Source organism: Cnephaeus nilssonii (assembly GCF_951640355.1).
Source record: "Cnephaeus nilssonii genome assembly, chromosome: 12".
Taxonomy (NCBI): Eukaryota; Metazoa; Chordata; class Mammalia; order Chiroptera; family Vespertilionidae; genus Cnephaeus; species Cnephaeus nilssonii.
In genome coordinates, this window is record NC_137083.1 from 26,933,067 (window position 1) to 26,953,269 (window position 20,203).

At 34.5% G+C, this 20,203-nt stretch overlaps 1 protein-coding gene across 1 annotated transcript in view; it reads right to left on the reverse strand.

The window, feature by feature from the left end:
- VPS50 (VPS50 subunit of EARP/GARPII complex) overlaps positions 1-20,203 on the reverse strand; it is a 120,785-nt gene that overhangs the window by 49,327 nt on the left and 51,255 nt on the right. The window contains exons 13-15 of the mRNA XM_079786409.1: positions 8,870-9,002; positions 5,539-5,627; positions 41-135 (exon numbers count right to left, since the gene is read on the reverse strand). Coding sequence (XP_079642535.1) covers positions 41-135; positions 5,539-5,627; positions 8,870-9,002 — 317 coding nt within the window. The remainder of the gene's footprint in view (positions 1-40; positions 136-5,538; positions 5,628-8,869; positions 9,003-20,203) is intronic.

A 20,203-nucleotide genomic window follows, 5' to 3' on the forward strand; every position in this document is an offset into this window, starting at 1 on the left:
TTGAATCAATCAAAGAATAAGACAAGATCTCAAACACTACCTGCTGATTATATCCAAAACAAAGATGAAGTCATCATATTTGAATATAGACAAATCAGTTCCAAGCAAGTAGGTCTTTACTTTTAGTTGAACATCCTGTAAAAAATAAATGTTTTCAAGTAAATGCAAAATGTTTAAAATAAGTTTTTAGAAGTATTTATTCTATAGTTACACATTAAAATGAGCCAGGAATATATACTTAATTGATAAAGAATATCTATCTAGACCTTAGGGTGATATCACAGAGACAATTCCATAAACATCAGATATAGTACAGTAATAGTAATGATCATCACTATTTTACACACACCCGCACATGCAAGATAAGAATTATATCCTCATACAGAATATGAAAAATCATCATTATTTATAGGCTAGAAACCCCAAAATAATCCAAAAATTATTAGAATAAGACAACTATTGAAGTGATTATATATAATATATAAAAATTTTATAGTTTTCATGTATATCTGCTGAAGTACTTTAAAATGGAGAGATTCCATTTAAAATAGATATTAAAATATACTTAGAAATAACTTTAATAATAAATATCATACCTATAAAAAACTAGCACTCTAATGAGAAATAAAAGAAATTTCAATAAATTGAAAGTCAAGGAATAGGATGGTGACTAAATAATGTTAAGATGTCAATTTGTCCAAATTAATGTAGAGGCTCAATGAAATTCTAATTCAAATCAACATCAAAACTTGTCTTCCAAAGATTCTAAAATTCACTGGAAATAATAAACAGGCAATAATTGCTTTTAAAAAAATAAACTTTGAAAAGATAGAATGAAAGTTTTGAGTAATGTTGGAGGACTAGTACTATCTGCAATCCTGTATTAAATATATTAAAAACTTTTTTAAAAGAATGCTAACAATATACAGAGAAATCAACATAATAGAACAAATAACTCAGAAATAGTTCTAATATATACACTAGAGCTTAATAAACAGCAGTAAAATTCACTGTTCTGATTATTTACGTTGTTTCAATCATTATGATTAGAACCTTACATATGCATAATTGTTAATCCTAGGACAGCACTGTTAAGCAAGCATATATTATCCCCCTAAGAAGAGAAACTTAAGTGAATGACAAAGCTAAGATTTGAATCCAGGTCTATCTGCCTTCAAAGTCTCCTTTTTTCCCTGTACCCTGCTACAAAGAAGAGTAACAAATAAAGAGGGAAGAAAAAGATTAGCCAGCAAGTAGCAAAGGAAAAACTAACTAGATTGGGGGGTTGGGGGAAACTTCCTCTCTTTATATCAAAAGAAATACGAAATGTATTAAATAAATGTTTTGTATGTTTTAGAAGGATTAAAAATTAATACAATAAAGAAAAAATAAAATTTGAGTACCTATTAAGTATTCTAGGCAGTGTTCTAGGTATTGGGATATTGCAATTAATCCAAAGTTTAGATAAATACATTTATAATTACCAGATGAATATTTATCTAAGCTTTACAAAGGAAAGAACATTTTAAGAATAAATGTAACATAAATCACAAAAAACAAAGGTCAATAGTTTGATCTCTTAAAAATCTTAACTATCTGCATATTGAAACTATAAGTGAAAACATAAACTATATACAAAGAATTACTCATTTCTTGCATAATTTATTTAGGACCTATGAACAAAAAACATAACTAAAAAATTCACAGATAATTTTAAAAATAAATAAAAAATAGATCACTATGCTTCAAAATCAAAATAAAGAATCTGTATTTGGATAATTAAAAAAATAATAAAATAAAAATTCACAAATCAACAATTAATAGATTTTTAAATGTTCAAATTCTCTAATAATTAGAGAAGTAGGAATTAAAACTCTAATAAATATAACAGATTCAATTGCTATATTAAAAGATAAAGTCCCTCTCTTGAAAAAAGTTTTTTACACTTATGGGACACACAACTAAAACCTAATCCAAAAATATTTAAAATAAGGAGATGGTCAAAGATTTACCAGGAAAATATCACAAAATAAAATAGCAATGGTATTAATAAGACAAATTAGAATTCATATCAAAATGCCTTAGAACAAAAGAGCTATTTTTATAAATTAATGATGGGACTTATATACAAAAAAGTTAAGTGGCTATTACATTGCAGCATCAATCAATATAGCATCCAAGTATAAAAAAGCAAAAGCTATTAGAAATAAAAGAAAAACCTGACAAAACAATAGTCATTCTGGAAGATTAAAATTCTTCCCTCAGAATTGCATAAACCAAGAAAAAAAAAAACACAAAAAAAATTAGGATATAGATTAAAATAATCTATATCTATAAAAAGCCAGCATCTGGAATGCCGGAATGAGCGGAATGACCAGAACAACCAGTCACTATGACAACCACTGTGGCTGGCCAACCTCTCGCAGCCCCTCCCCCCGGCCAGCCCGGCCTCCGATTGGCCCACCCCACCCCACCCCGATCGGGGTCAGGGCTGGCCAGCCAACCTCCCACAGCCCTTCCCCCATGCCGGGCTGGCCCCAATCAGCCCCCATCAGGGCGAGCCAGCCGGACCCCACCTGTGCACGAATTCGTGCACCGGGCCTCTAGTCTATATATATAAAAGCATAAGTGACCAGCTGACTGGCTGACAGCTATGATGCACACTGACCACCGGAGGCAGACGCTCAACACAGGAGCAAAAACCACAGGCATGGAAACATGGAACAGACTGATGAATCTCAGAGGGAAGAGGGGAGGGAAGAGGGAGGAAAGAGATTAACCAAAGATCTTATATGCATACTAGAGCAGCGGTTGCCAACCTTTCAAACCTCATGGACCACCAGTGCCAACCTTTCAAACCTCTGCAGACCACTGGTTGGCGACTGCTGCTCCAAAGGTTTCCTTAAACCAGCTGTCGCCAACCTTTTGGACCTCAGGGACCACCAGTGGTCCACAGACCACCGGTTGGCGACCAGTGTACGAGAGGCCCAGTGCACAGATTCGTGCACCAGTGGGGTCCCTTTGGCCTGGCCTGCGGGGATTGGGCCAAAACCGGCCTGGTGCAGGGATTCATGCACCGGTGGGGTCCTTCAGTCTGGCCTGTGCCGGATCAGGCTGAAACTGGCTCTCCGACATCCCTTGAGGGGTCCCAGGTTGCGAGAGGGCACAGGCCACGCCGAGGGACCCCACCAGTGCACGAATCTGTGCACCAGGCCTCTAGTATAATTAACAATAAGCTTTCTTTAAATACATATAAGATCTAGTTACCAACAAAAAGAAGAAATAAAGAGTTATTTTTCAAATGCCCAAAGAATAATTTTACAAGTGGGTGGCATACAAAGAGGTGAAGAAAATCTCAAATTCACAAAAAGTAGAAATATTATAACCTCTACAAAAAAAAAAAAAAAGAAAGATATTACTAATAAGCATTTAAAAATGTCATTTCTCACCTATCAAATATTTAAATATGAAAAAGAAAATCCTGGAGACCAAAACTTTCATTATGGCTAGGTTTGTATGCCCATGAGGTCAAGGACCCTGGGTTCACCACCATGTTCTCAAACCCACGAATACAGTCTTCCACACAGTATAATTGATTCAACTTTTTTTCTTTTGAGTCAAAATGCATGGGAAATTTGCCATAAAATTCTAAAAAGTTTTCATATGAAAAATCAAAATGATTATGCTTTTGAGTTTAGTTTTATGTCAGAAAGGTTAATCTTATGCTTTTCTTTCAATCATTTATCATTATCTCTATAATATATTTATGATGAATGTCTACAAATTGTCACATGATCATTTGTGCTTTGAAATTTGGGATTTCAGATGTTAGAAATGTATTACGGTAAGTATAGCATATATTATATGACACCCCGTGTGGGGTCTGGGCAGTATCCCAATATAAAACACATCAGTATTCCCCCAACATATGAATGTTCACTCTAATGGGATAAATAAATAATATAAAAAGCTTAATGATAATACTGGTCAGGTTCCACCAAACTAATTCAATTCAGGTCAGGTTTTGCCTTCTAAATGTATTTAAAAAAATTGTTTTTCAGAGCTTTTGCTTTTTTTCAATTGCATTGAGTCTTGTGACTTCAATTTAAAAAATACTCAATGAATTCCTAAAGTATGCAACTAGTTGAGAACTGGGGCTAGTGATGCAAAAGGAACTCCAGAGTGATGGAGATGAAGATATTCTAAAGCTTGAAACCTACAACACAATAATCTATACTCAAAAGCATGATGACTTTTATTAAACTGGCCAAATGTTTAAATAAGAACAGCTTTGGAAACTGTATATTAATAGATTTTCCTATATCAGGAATAACATCAGGTTGCCTGACTGAACGGAAACTGGCTATGTTAAATGCCAGGTCAATATCTCAAAGTACGATGAACTATCAGAAAATCTATAAATTCTACAATTTCAACTAAGTATAATTAGAGTCTATTAGGACACTAAATAAAAAAACAACTCATATTTGACTCTGGGAAAATATAGAAGTTGAAGCTTTTACAACTATCATATGAGTATACTTTCAATAATAAATTAAAAATTCAAATAGCATATTCAATGTAAAGTTATCAAAAGTTGGAAGAGCACTAATTTATAGCTGCTTTGTGATTCTTGAGAAAATTTATGTTTCAGTATATATAGGGTGGGTAAAAAGTAGGTCTACAGTTGTTGAAAATAATACAATAATAAATAATAATACAAGAATAAACTCTATTTAATGCACTCATAACTGTAAGCCTACATTTGCCCCACCCTGTATTTGCCTAAATAATTTTTCAAAAGAAATCCTGCAAAAGACTGTCAAACTAAAAATTAGCCTCATTAGAAAACTAAAAAATACACTTTAAGAGACCAGCCCTACAGTCTTCTAAGCTTCAAAGAAATAAAAAATTTAAAAAAATTATACAATTTTATCTATGAAATAACAAACTTTAACAAATTAACAAATTTAATATCTGGTAACAATAATTGAGCTACTAAACTGCAAAAGAAACGCTAAGGAAGATATACATTTATCAATAAACATGTAAGATTCCCTTAAGGCACAAAAATCATGGAATTAGAAAAAAGTTCTTCATTCTATATTAGATTCCAACCCAAATACATCACCTATTTAGTTATCCTTTTAATTTAGTTCAAAATTAATAGAAAAGGAAAGAAAACACAAACACAAATAAAATAAAAATAAACAGGATCTCAATAAGAAAGCAATTTCTTTAAGAAAACATACATTTGATAGAATACTAAAAGCAATTATGTAATTAAGGAAAAGAGAAATATTCTAATGGAGATTTTCAAATTAAAAACTTTTTCTACTGCCATGTATAATCAAATAGAATTGTCAACTAAATTATAAAAATTAAATTAAATGATTGACTTATTCCAAAGAAAAACTAAATATGATTAAATATGCAAGAAATACAAATAAATACAGAAAATTTAAGCACTAAATTTCTAAAACAACTTTGACATAAAGATTTCTATAGCTTTTGTAAAAAAAATTTTTTAAACCAAACCTGCCATATTCGTGTAAGTCCATGTTCTAATTTCTTTTTAATGTAGCCACGATCAAAATTAGTTTCTTCACTGCTCATATTACTCCCTTCTGAAAATAAAAAATGGTATATGGTTTTGTTATTTGCTCAGTAACATTTTTGTTTTTAAAAAAATCTCATTTGGGTTCTCATATATTGTAAGCCTATATAAATATAGAAAATATGTTCAGTATTTATACAACCAAAACAATGTCAAAAAATAGTTATTAGTGTTAAATCTATTTGTTAAGACAGATAAACTTAGAAGCTGAAATGTTAAGTACTTTACACCTAAGACCACTTAGTTCATGTGTGATTGGAGCTGGGATTGCAAGTTGAGTAGTGTGATCCCAGACACCAAGTTCTCAATGACCCAGATACTTCCTACTACCAGGGCATTGCAGAACCAATTAGCTCCATTATGAATTAATCTGCATATTAACAAGATTGCAGAACCACTCATATAGTGAGGTAATGATACAAACATTTGTAATTTTCAGAATAATTTTATCCACTCCCAATAAATAATCTAACAATGTCCAGTTCAACATGTAAGATCAATGATCTGCTTCAAACAAAATTTCCCCTAAAAGCAACTGAAATACACATTTATATTAAAAAGATTCTGTCTTGTGAGAATGAACTGTGCAGAACAACAAAACTGTGACGTTATCATCCCATCTTGGGCTAGCAGGGAGTCCACTGGTAACCAACAAAAGGCCTTGTATGAGCCAGGCCCCACATCCATGCTTAATATACCTTTGACCACTCCCACAGCTTAAGCCTTATTGTCTGTAAGATCTGGCTACGAGGGGCCCAGCAGCTCAGGGCAGTGCACCTAAGACCGCTCTGGAGTTCCATTTAGAATGAGAAAGTGTTCCGATACCGGTGGATTCGCAGGAGCTACTGCAGGTGAACTCTCAAGACGCTTTCCGTTCTATGAAGAATAAATCTCAAATTGCTGAATCCTAACATTTTATTCCTTAATGTGAATATGAAAGGGATGCTTTCAGATGAACAAATGACTTTATAGAATCCTAGATATTGTCAGCTGACTGCCAGACTAATCAGAGTCCTGGACAGTCTTAAAATATATACATTAGGGTCAAGCAATTTCAACAAAGAGGATGAAGTATATTAAGACTCAAATAGAGTTTTAAGTTTTGACTCTATACCTAATGAAAATACACACATGTAAACATATACACATACATAATATAGTTGACAGTTGAACACAAGGGTTACTGCAGTCGGAAAATTCAGATATAATTTTTGACTCTCCAAGTTTTAACTACTGTTGAACAGAAGCCTTAGTGATAACATAAAAGTCGACTAAAACATAGTTTGTATGCTGTATGTACGTATTACATTCTGTATTCTTACAATAAAGAGAAATGTTATTAAGAAAATCATAGGAAGAGAAAATACATTTACAGTACTATATTATTTATTGAAAAATATCCATGTATAAGTGGACCCAGGCAGTTCAAACCCATGTTGTTCAAGGATCAATTATACATGTAAACTATTAGGTGTTGTCATGCTGAATACATACACATAGTCCCCTAAACTCTTCTCTTACATCTAAGTATGTGTTAATTTTGTTCCAAACTTCTCCTTTGGTCTCTCCTTAATAATGTTGTAGAAAAGGGAAAAGAGGTGCTGAAATGTATTAACAGTTTCCACATCTAGAAAAAAATAAAGGTTGCCAAAACAGGATATAACTTGTAGAAAACTAGAATCCTAGAATTCCCTAAGTAAACTGATATGTTTTTAAGGCCTATGCACATTTCATTATTACTTCTTGATCCATTTTCTTTGATAATATTAACTACAACCAGTGTAAGCACTTTAAATTTTCTCTAAGTTTTACAGAAGGCCCTTACCAGTTTAGCTCATTTAAAGAATCCTCAGATATGCCAAGATTGTGGATTCACTCCCCGGTCAAGAAACATTCAAGAATTAAATCACCCAATGAATACATACATAAATAAGTAGAACAACAAATCCATCTCTCTCACACACACAACAATAAATAAATAAACAAATAAATAATTTTACCCTATGGGAGTTTTTGTTTTGTTTTTTAACCTACTTTTTTAGGAGCAAACTGAGACCTGGAGAAGATAAAGTAATTTCTTCATGCTCTCACTTTTAGTAAGTGGCAGGAAAAATTTTGAAACCAAGTATCTGATTACAAAACTCATTCACTGCTCCAAGACAGCACAGGGATAAGAGTCTAGGAATTAGTTAAAAACAGACTTATCAAGAACCTTGGGGTCAGTACTCACTCCTTTTCTATGTTTTCTCTTTTCCTTCCTCATCCCCCATATCTGACAATATTTCTAAAAGGATGAAAATCCTTCCACAGAATTTTCCTCTCTTACTTTTTGCTATCTATATTTATGAGCTTCTTATGAGTCAAGACAAATATTAAACTTACATTTTCTATACTACCAAAATCATGTTTAATCAAGCAATAAGATTTGGTGTTCCTCCCCCGACCCAACAACAAAACTCAAGCACCTCAGAAATAAGAAATTCCTAAAATAACCTGATAGACTACCTACATTAAATTGTATGTAATATAAAAACACTAGTGCACTATAATTTATTTTGCCCCTATTAAAAAATGCTGATAAAATCATGTATTATTTTTTAAAGTTTTTGAACATTTAATCTTAGTTATTATTCAAGTATAATCATTTAAGATATATAACTATACAAATAAAGTAATTTAAATATAATACAATAATTTCTCAAAGATTTGTTCTTTATTTATCTGACTATTGCACAGCCATTTAAAGTTGTATTTTCCATTTAAAGACAAACATTTTAAATATAATTTTTAATGAAAAATTTTAATTTCTGCTATATTTTCAGGACAAAAAGTATCAGTATAATTGTTAAGTCTTAGAATGTAGCTTTATTAGTATAACTTGAAAACTAGCAAAATAGATTTAAAACTGAACATTTAGCATTAATTTTATAGTAAATTTGGACAGATCAATGTCTTATCTAGTTTAAAACTAAATACATATATCCTTTAAAGCCCTTTCTTCAGTCCTATAGCTATTAGCACATATCCCTGGAAACTGGTACTATTTGTCACTTAAGAAGTCCTTTAGCCCAGTTAATTCCCAAAGCTAATGGGGCTTTCATAGTAGCTGAATCACTTTCTTTGGTAAACATTTAACATATGTTCACTATAGTCCCTGGAATTCTAAAAGAATGCTGTTCCTTTTATTTCACCTTGCTCCAGAAATATGGCATAGTTACAATGTAATTTTTTAAAATCAAAGTAATTTCCTACCAGAAGCGGAAGTGGTATCCTCATTATCATGTTTTTCATGCCATTCCATAGTCCTATAATAGCTGAGCATAACTTCCCACAGTGCTTTGCACAGGTCAGCAAGGCATGGAATATAGCTGTCTGATGTAATGTGCTGAAGAAATGAGAAGAATCAACTTTCAAATTATTACATCTACTTTAACACAAAGTAAATCAAAATAAACTGTTATGTTATTAATAAAATTCATTCAAGAATTAGACATAATTAAGAAAATTTCTTCCATTGTCATATATAAAGAGAAAGTTCAATGGCAAAAAAATATTGTTCAAGTAATTCTTATTTCACCATGGCTGTTAGTATTTGGAAGGAATATCAGTTCATATACTACTATCCAAATGAGAATCAGAGAATCAGAGTACAAAAATTATTGAACTGACAAGTGTTCTAAAGGTGGCAATGTAAACTTTCCTAAATGTATTTTTTCAAAGACCTGGTTCTGAGCATGCAAACACAGCTTTATATTCATCCTTGGAGCTGAGTCACAACTTAAAAAAAGAGGTCAGATTTACAATTCAATCACTGCATTTGTATAAATTAGGCAAACGCCTTTGACAATCTCTAAATTCTCTAAATAACATATAGATATTTCCATATCTGACAATAACATTTTAAATAATTTTCATTATGTGGTCCTAAATCTTCTCCCTAATAAAAAGACATGAATTTTTCCCACTCTATGCTTTATAAAAGCATCAGTTGTCATTCTGCCTTTTTATCCTGCAGGTAGAATGATGTCTCCATTCTATTTTGCAGGCTTCCTCTCTGTTATAATGCAGCATTTGCTCCATCATTTGAGATTTTGTAGCATTTCTTCAGTTTGTAATCAGCCCATCACCACTAATCATGCTGACAGAACACCAAAAGGTTAAGACACTGGTGTATGCCCTCCAAGGTAAATAGCAAGGAGAAATAAGCTATATATAGCAAGTGCAGGTACAGTGTGATTGATGCTCAGGATATCACAGCTGGTAGTGATCCTCTCCCTTGCAAAATTTTTTTAAAACTCCATAATGACCTCTCCCTCCTCTAAACTCATCTAGCAATTAATAAAAATACTAACTTGTATGACTATACTTTTGTATAAGCATAGCCAATCTCTGAAACTCAACTAGGAAGTAGTAAATAAAGGAATTGTTAAGCTCTAGAATCAGATTGCCTCAGTGGGGTTTATGACAAGAATGGTAATTCAATCTTATAAAATCTGTTAATATAACTTGCCATATTAATTGATCTAAAGAAACCTTCTGACAAAAGTCAACAGCCATTACTAATAACAACTCATCAGAAAATAAAAATGATAGATATTTACTTAAATGAGGAAACTCGATAAGGCATACCCACTGTGGTCAGAACAAGACAAAAATGTTCTCTATCGCCCTGACCGGTCTGGCTCAGTGGATAGAGCGTCAGCCTGCAGACTGAAAGGTCCCAGGTTTGATTCCAGTCAAGGGCATGTACCTTGGTTGCGGACACATCCCCAGTAGGGGGTGTGCAGGAGGCAGCTGATAGATGTTTCTCTCTCATCGATGTTTCTAACTCTCTATCCTTCTCCCTCCCTCTCTATAAAAAAATCAATAAAATATATATTTTTTAAAATGTCCTCTATCTTCACTAATATTTAACAATGCACTAAAGGTACTACCAGTGCAATCAGACTAAAGAAAACAATTAGAAGCAAAAGAATAGGAAGAGAAAAAAATACAACAATTTTTATCTGCACATGACAAAATAATACTGAAAATCCCTAGAAAATCAATGATAAAGCTAACTCAAACAATAAAAATATTCAGCAAGGTAGCAGGTTATATTTAACATGCAAACAAACAGCATTCATATACACAAATAATAACCATTTAGAAGATACACTGAATGAGAAACCTCCATCTTACCTAATAATACAGAAACATGTAAATTGACCATACCTCCGCTATGCCCACAGCCAATCAGAGTGAGTATGCAAATCCGAGTCTGCGATCAGAGGGGCGGGGGGCGGGGGGACCCACTTCCCAAGCCTAAATCCTGGGGTGAAGGCTTTAGGCTTGGGAAGGGGCCGAGTCTGCGATCAGAGGGGCGGGGGGGGGGGGGGGGGCGGGCTCTTCCCAAGCCTAAAGCCTGGGTGAAGCTTTAGGCTTGGGAAGGGACCAAGCCTGGGATCGGAGGGAAGGGGAAAAACATCAATGGAAACATACCCTCAGGTGAGGATAAAAATAAAAATAAAAAAAGAAATGTCATATCCTATGAAAGACACAACTTGAAAATGCCTAAAGAAAGTTGTCAGTTTTTCATGGTGAAGAGACTGGAGTCCGTGTTGATGAAAACACCTTGGTGGCTGCGATGACTGGCAGTGCCTGCAGCAGCGGGGTGATGGGGCTGGCGCCTTCCCCTGATCAGCCCGGTCGCCTCCCGCAAAGGGAAGCCAGACTGTGGCTTAGGTCCGCTTCCAACAGGGAGCGGGCCTAAGCCATCAGTAGGACATCCCCTGAGGGCTCCCAGTATGTGAGAGGGGGCAGGCTGGGCTGAGGGACCCCTCCCCAGTGCAGGAATTTAGTGTACAATAACAAAAAATAAATAGAAATAAGCTTAAAAATAAGCTTAACAAGAAATGATCCAAAACTCTATATAGAAAGCTGAAAGATATAAAGTAGATTTGAAAATAGAAAGATATTCCTTATTCTTGGTTGTGATATCTCAATATCATCAAGATGTCAGTTCTGCCTAAGATAATTTTGAATTTCCTGAGATATAAATAAAAAAGTCCAGAAATAGATCCAACCTCATATAAAAATATAGTATAGTATAATAAAGATAGCATGTCACTTCACGTAGGTGAAGATAGTCTTTTCATAAGTAGTGTTGGGACAACTGCAATACGGCAAATGTAAACTAAACTATAATGATACTAATTCTCACCCATAAGGTTGGCAAACATTTTAAAGATGACCACTGACAGAGATTCTGTCCTTGACCAAACTCTAGCCAGGCTCCTCTGAGCCCTCTTCTCTATTAGGCCTCAACCTTGGTTTATAAAGATTTGAACAAAATATGAATATAGTCTTCTAACAGCTCAGGAGGCATCCCTAGGAGGATGCCTCTAGTCCCTTTAAACTGTCTGCCTGAGAAAATTCAAGGCTGCCAAAAGAATTTACTATTTGTTCCAGCTAACACGGGGAGATAGGGCCTCTGTCTTCCAGCCTTGGAGGATGGGAGGGTGGGAGCCTAACTTCAATAAGCCCCAGTTAGCAAAACCCAGTTGGGTTTCACATGGACCAATCACCCCTTCCAGCTTTTTGTACCTTTTCACTTCCTTTACTCTACTGAGCCTCCACTCACTCACTCCCTATTCCCTCATTCTCTCTTTAAAATGCCCAGTCACCTCTGTACAAATGGAACTTGAGTTCTGCCAGACTCTTTTCCTTACTCCAATAATATATTACTGACTAAAATCTGTTCTTACCACTTTAACTAGTATGTGCTTTGCTTATCTTTGATAACATATATACTCTTTCGGCAAGGCTGTGAAAAAAATAGGTACTGTCATTCATATATTGCTGGTGTGAATGCAAAGTGGTACAACTCTATGGAGGGGAATTTGGCACTAACAAAACTACGTATTTTCCCTTCAACACAACAATCCCACTTCTAGGAATTAACCCATAAGATTTATCTTAAACAATGTGAAAATATATAACATGAAGTTACTCATTACAAGAATATGTGTAATTGCAAAATATTCGAATCTATCTAAATGTCCAAATATAAGAGACTGGTCAAATAAACTACCATTCATATACAAAAGAGCTCTGTACAACTGTGAAAAATAATTATAAACAGACACATGCATGTTCTTAAATTTTATAATTTAAAAAATCCCTTTCATATGACATATATCTATGAAAGGGAATTTTTAAAAAATTTTACATATATGTAATGAGAGACAGAAAAAATTTAATGCACATAGCTTCTTATCATCACTAAAATAAACAGGGAAAATAAGCAACAAAGCACTGAAGTTAGTGACCTACAAGAGGTGGAGTAGGGATGAAATGGAAGGAACATGGGAAGGAATGACCTTCTCTGAGTATACAAATTGGATGTAGTACCTATTTACAGAAGAATTAGAATGGCTATCCAGATTTACAAACAGCTTGCAGAGAGCAATATAAAATATTTTTGCATACTTATGCCATAAATTTGGGGTAATTTTTATGTTTACTTTTCACGTCTATTTTTATAATTACTAACTTTACAATGAACCAGTCTTGAATTTTTTCCCTTGGTTTATCTTTACCATACAATTACACCTAATATATCTCTTACACAACATATATGCAATACACTGATACTGATGAGGAGGAAGAAGCTAAAAGCAGAAGGCAAAGAAAAGCAAAAATCACAAATAAGCCTGGTCACGATGGCTCAGTGGTTGAGTGTCAACCTATGAACCAGGAGGTCATGGTTTGATTCCAGGTCAGGGAACATGCCCAGGTTGTGGGCTCGATACCCAGTAGGGGGCGTACAAGGAGGCAGCAGGTCAATGATTCTCTCTCATCATTGATGTTTCTATCCCTCTCTCCCTCTCCTTTCCTCTCTGAAATCAACAAAAGTATATAGTTTTTAAAATCACAAGTAAGTTCTGGGCTGCAACTCAACAATCATTTCACCTGAATAAAGGTACTCTTCTATTAAGTCAATTTTTCTAACTTTCATAAACTCAACTTTGCATACATTTATATTTATAGTATGTAAACAAATATAATCTAATTATATCCCAACAGACTTTCTAGTAGATAAAAGGAAGGCATGCACTCCATAGGCACTCACTAGTTCCAGAATACATTAGAAACATCCTAACCATAACCAAACCCTAACCATATGTTGGCTTCTTCTCATGCCATTGTTCATGGTATTTCCTCTCTACCCATGGACCCAGCTACATACATTGTGCTTGTTGAACTCCAAGACCAAATTCAAACGTTGTGGCCTCCTCTTCACAGTAAGATAGTTTTGACTTCCTTAGATTCCTTAAAGAACTATGTTGATACCACTTATGTTGTTTGACCTTTTCTTATTCTACCTCTGATCTTAATTAATGTGATCTTTCTATGTTATAAGCTCTTTAAAGCCTTATTTATCCTTGCTGAGCTGAACTGGTTACTTGACTAACAAGAGCTAAGTAATGACAACTTAACAAGTCAAAGTATTAAGAAAATGGAGTCTGTCTTCTACTAGCATTCATGAAACGGTAACAGACTAGCTTATTAGTGTGCAAGCTGGATAAAATTTCAGACCCTACAAGTTCTTCACAATCCAGAGAGTAAATGGCAGGGAAAAATGAAGAGATGGATAAACTTCCCTTCATTATCTTTTTATCATTAAATTTTGAATATTAAAAATTGCCAAGACCTACTTTTAATATTTCTTAAAACATTTAGAAATCAATACATAATAACAAAATTAGTTGGGTGCTACATATATGTGATAATAAACCTGACATTTGAATTCTTAAGAGTGTTCTAAAACTGACGTGGTAAAGCACTCAAGTAAATAATATTATTCCTTTAATTAACAAGGTTTATCTCTTTGACCAAATGTTCAAATTTGTAGCTTCCAGTAAGAAAGGAAAGGTACACTCACCTATCCAACCAAATTAACCTCAACAGTTAATGAACTGTCCCAGTTTAACTGCCTTCACATCCTAACTATGCCTGAATGATATACAAATTATTTTTGATATGCTACTTTCTGGTATCTGATAAGGTATTAAGTACAAAATAACCATCATGTGTACAGAGAGAGGGATAAAAGCAGACACTACTGATGAAGAGTGTAAATTGAAACACACTTTCTAGAGGGCAATTTTGGAAACACACCAAAAGCCTTAAAAATGTAAAGCCTGACGATACAATTTTATTTCTTGTTATTTATCCTAATGACATAACTAACAGGTACAAAGATTTAGCTTTAAGAATGTTTACTATAGTGTTGTTCATGACAAAAGCTAGTTATAACATAAATATCTAAGAATAGGAGATCAGTTCATTAATCCACAGAATCTCTTACCTTGAAATACCGTCAAACCAAATAAAAGTTATGTGGCTAGCATACTTAGTGAAACGGAAAATTGTTTATAATATAACAAGTGGGGAAAATGTTATAAAACTGTATGTGCAGCATAATCCTACTTTTAAATGCTATTTGCTTTATACACATTAAAAGAACCAATCTTGCATGCAGAAATATTAATTTTAATGTCTTTTTATCTGTAATTTCCTACATTTAATGTGTTTCATCTGCATATTTAAAATATGTACATTTTAAGAATAAACATCACATTAATGATTGCTTAATTTGAGCAACTACTTATATAATCTATATTCTATCTATCTCTATAAATACTGTGATGAATAAACATAAATAATAGACTAGTTTAAATCAGAAAACAGTTAGAAAAAGGACAAAGAGACAGGTAATTCTATGGAGAATCCAAAACACGATGATAAATACACTAAATTTATCTCTGAACTTCCTGGCAACTTTTCATCTATAGTAAAGAGAATCTATACTATCACACCATTTCATAATAGAAGATATATTAATTCTTCACAACAGAAAGTGCCCTAAGAATTTAGAAACAGAAACATGTTTTTAACTCAAAACAGGAATTTGTCTTTACTTTTCTATATGAACATCAAACTACTATATCTTCAATGGAGGTCTTACTAAAGGTATTTATTGCCCTTCAAAAATGACATTGCATTACAATTCAGTATTAAGAGATATTATTTATAAAAAGGAAGATTTAAAAGCATAGAACACTAAACTAGCCTTTAAGTTCATCTTTCTATCTGTATGCATATAAAGCACTTGTAAAAGTTCATGACACAGAGAAGGTGTCGCACGTTGGTTTATTTCCTCCCACTTAATCAAATTTGAAATGTGTCAACACCATACCAGTTAGAAACAAAGAGGACAGTCCAATTTACTCAAGAAGCATTTACTAAACACTTCCAATATGCCAGACTCTGAGAAAATAAATATTGAAATGATTTCAGAAAGCTTTTTCAAAAGAAGCAAGCACTATATTTTCCCTCAAAGTATTACAACATTATCAAGTTCATTTCAAAAATAGAACTCAAAGCTCATTAAGATCATTTGGAAATGAACAATTGAAAAGTGGCTGGGAAAACTTCAGCCAGCTTAGCCAGCTTTGTTATCATAAATTAATCACTAACAGCCTAATTAACATCTTGAAATAAGCTCCCCAGGGACACCCATCAAGCTGCCTAAAAACTTTGGTAAAAAATTTTTTTAAACTGATGCATACTTCATAAACTTTCAAATAATCTACAAATGATTTCTCTACAAGATTACTACTTGGTGTCTTTAAATCTCTCCACAAACCGGGACAAACATGTAAGGTATATAGAAATGGAAATGCAATCACAAACTAAAATTTTAAAGCACAAAAAAATGACCACTATGCCTCTTTTCATTGGCCCTTTCCAGAAATGAATGAAGTTTAATTCTCATTTGAAAAGTTTGCTGCTAAGTATTAGTCATTCCTAATTTAAAAACTGTAAGTCAATATATTCAAGAAAAACAGGGAAAACAGACTAAAAGATAAACTATAAAAAGGAAAACTGTGCTTCCAATTAAATCATCCAGAAAACATGGTTTAGTAAAGAAAAGGAAAATATGGACAGTCAGTTGTAAAATGACTTCAAAAACCTCAAAGCCAAGTAGATTTTTAAACTCAGAGCAGCAGTGCCAGGACACAAATGGCAGAAATTTCATAACAGGATAGGATGCTGCTGGCCTTAAGAACTTTGAATTTCTCTGCTTACCACAGTAAATAAAGACAGAACACAAATTTTGACCCAGATTTATTTATAAAGGGATATAAAAATTAGTTCCATTTCATGCTAGCCCATCCTATCTAATAAAAGAGTAATATGCAAATTGATCATCACTTCAACATACAAGATGGCTGCCCCCATGTGGTCAAAGATGGTTGCCCCCATGTGGACACAAGATGGCTGCCACAAGATAGCCAGCAGGGGAGGGCAGTTGGGAGGGACCAGGCCTGCAAGGGAGGGCAGTTGGGGGCGATCAAGCCTGCAGGGGAGGACAGTTAGGGGTGACCAGGCTGGCAGAGGAGGGAAGTTGGGGTTGACCAGGCCTGCAGGGAAGGGCAGTTGTGGAGGACCAGGCTTGCAGGGGAGGGCAGTTAGGGGTGACCAGGCCTCCAGGGGAGGGAAATTAGGGGCAAACAGGCTGGCAGGGCAGCAGTTAGGCATCAATCAGGCTGGCAGGGGAGTGGTTAGGGGGTGATCAGGCTGGCAGGCAGAAGCGGTTAGGGGCAATCAGGAAGGCAGGCAGGCGAGCAGTTGGGAGCCAGCAGTCCTGGATTGTGAGAGGGATGTCCGACTGCCCGTTTAGCTATCGGGTCTAAACGGGCAGTTGGAAATCCCTCGAGGGGTCCCAGATTGGAGAGGGTGCAGGCTGGGCTGAGGGACACACACCCCTGTGCACGAATTTCGTGCACCAGGCCTCGAGTCTATATAATAAAAGCCTAAGTGTCCATTATGGCAGAACGACCAGAATGACCAGTTGCTCTGGTGTGTACTGACCACCAGGGGGCAGACGCTCAACAAAGGAGCTACCCCCTGGTGGTCAGTGTGCTCCCACAAGGGGAGTGCCGCTCAGCCAGAAGCACTCAGCCAGAAGCGCATCCCATGGCAGCCTCTCCCCCCTCCACAGCAGCACTAAGGAGCAGCGAGCAGGCAGGCAGTAAGAAGCGAGGGGTCGTGGGCTGTGAGAGGGAAGTTAATGGTCTAAAATATCTGATATCTGTTAATGGTTTACAATAATACTATGAAAAAGAGCAAGCAGATGATTATCTCTTTTCATTTCCAATCTTTCTCCATTTAAAGGAAACTAATTTTTTCCATTTACAGAAACTCAATCCTTCTCTAAACTCTATTCAGTGTACCATCTCATTTATTTCACTTTTTAATGTTCTATTTAAACTCTATCTATAATTAATGAGTTCCTTAAAAATATTGCTACTGAACAGAGAAGAACAACTACCCAAATGCCTTGGCTGTTTCTTCTCACTTTCAACATTTGCCAGTCAATATCCTATACCAGTGATTTTCAACTGGTGTGCCGCAAGAACTTCTGAAACCTGCAATACCTAACTATTCAGGGGCACTCACCTCTTTTCCCTTAGTTCGTCAAATTAAAAAATGACAACAGTAGCTGTCTGGTGTGAATGCATCAAAATTATACCAAAATGAATAAAAATTTTGAAAGAATAAAAATTATATAATTAGACCTCTTTTCCCTTAGTTGTCAAATAAAAAAAAAATGACACCAGCAACACAACAATAGCTGACTGTTGTGAGTGATTTAAAATTATACCCTTTTTTGTCAGATTGGCAAAAAATGTAATGTATTTTTGGTGTGTCGCACTATTTTAGTAATTAGTTTATATGTGCTATGAGATGAAAAAGGTTGAAAACGCTGCCCTATACATATTTCCTGAGGTTTCTGTTGCTTCTTTCTTACCTGACACTCCATTGCCACATATATTCTTGCACTAATACTTTATCAATAATTATTATCAGTTACTTCCATGCAGGACTACAATGACTCCCAACTGTCACATCTTGAAAAATTAAGAACTTTACATTTTAATACAAGGCTCCTTCCTGAATTGTCTCCCTGGCCTGAGTTATGCCTTTCTAAAATGCTGGATATGTGTTCTCAGCAAGAAAACATTTTAAAATTTCCTTTTATCAGCTTATTTATTATACTTCTAAAGGTTCCCTCCACTTTTCCTCTCCTGAGCTAAACAACCACCTTCATTTATAGAACTCAGTTGATAAAAGTTCACATATTTTCATCAAACTAAATAAATAAATATGATGTGAAATAATTTACTCCTAATCCTACCTGGTTTAAACATGTCAAATATGACTCAAGATTATAAAATAACTTAAAACTTAATTAGGTCTCAAAGAAATGCCCCCAATCCTGTCTGCCTGTAGTAGCACTGACTTAAATACTTTAAAAGAGGCCTGGGGTAATTTCTGAGCTTCCATAAATTTTTATGGAGATAGTACCAAAGAAAATGGGCCACCTTAAAATGTATCACATTCTTCATCTCATTATTCAGCTCCTCTAAGTCTACTCTTTCAACATAAAGACCCTGCCATAGCTAATTCTGTTAAATCCTGTACTCAAAAGAAATTCCTCCAGGAAGCCATGATTAACATTTGCTACTATTCTCACCACTTCAAACTAAAACATCTTCAATAGCTTGAATATAAACTGACTACAACTGTGTTGAATGAATAATAATATATGTACCTGCTGTTAGGAGGAGAGGGGGGGTGTCTGTGACTAAGCTCTAGTATACCAATGAATCACTTATTTCCTTAATGTAATTACATAATTATACATACATATATACCTCACATACTATATCACACATATATGGATAGTTTTATAAATAAGTATACTAGGTACTTTTTGGGAGTAATTTTAACAAGCATTTACTCAAGATGAAATAAGATCTTTGTTATGTGATAATTTAAGTACACTCAGCTACTTAAATAGGTTATTTTACAGTAAGCTTTAAGAAAAAAGTAAAAGGAGTTTTTAAAAAATAATGTCATGATAAACACCTTTAGCACAATTTTTATTCATAAAAATTTATAAGCTAAGTACAACTTTCAGCTTGATATTATATAAAGGCACAGAGAACCTTCTCAGGAAGCATGAACAAAAATATGTCCTTAACTTTATCAAGCATATAAAAGTTTAATGGTAATAAAATATACTATACACATATACAAACACATCATATTTAACCAAAGTCAAAAAGATTGAAGGACAAAAGCCTTCACTGGATCTTCCTACATCTACCTAACCACTATTGTCTGTCTCATTCTTGTTCTTATGTGTTTATTTCTAGTCTGCAGATGCGGGATGAAGAGTCTTAAAAGGACTCAAGCCCTACAGTCGGCATACACTTTTCAGGATTTATTAAGAAAACAAAAAGGGGGAGATGCGGGGAGCCACTGCTTGCCAATACTGTAGTGCACCAAGGAACGCAGAAGGCCGATGAACCTTGGGCGTAAGCAGCGATTGTTCATGTTGATATAGTGGTGGCTCAAGGCAATTCCCTAACCTGATAATCCTTTTACTGTTTACCAAACTTTACCTTTGATATGCCCATATGCATTGCTAAAGGGAAAATGTGTATTCAAGTAAATAATTAGGGGATC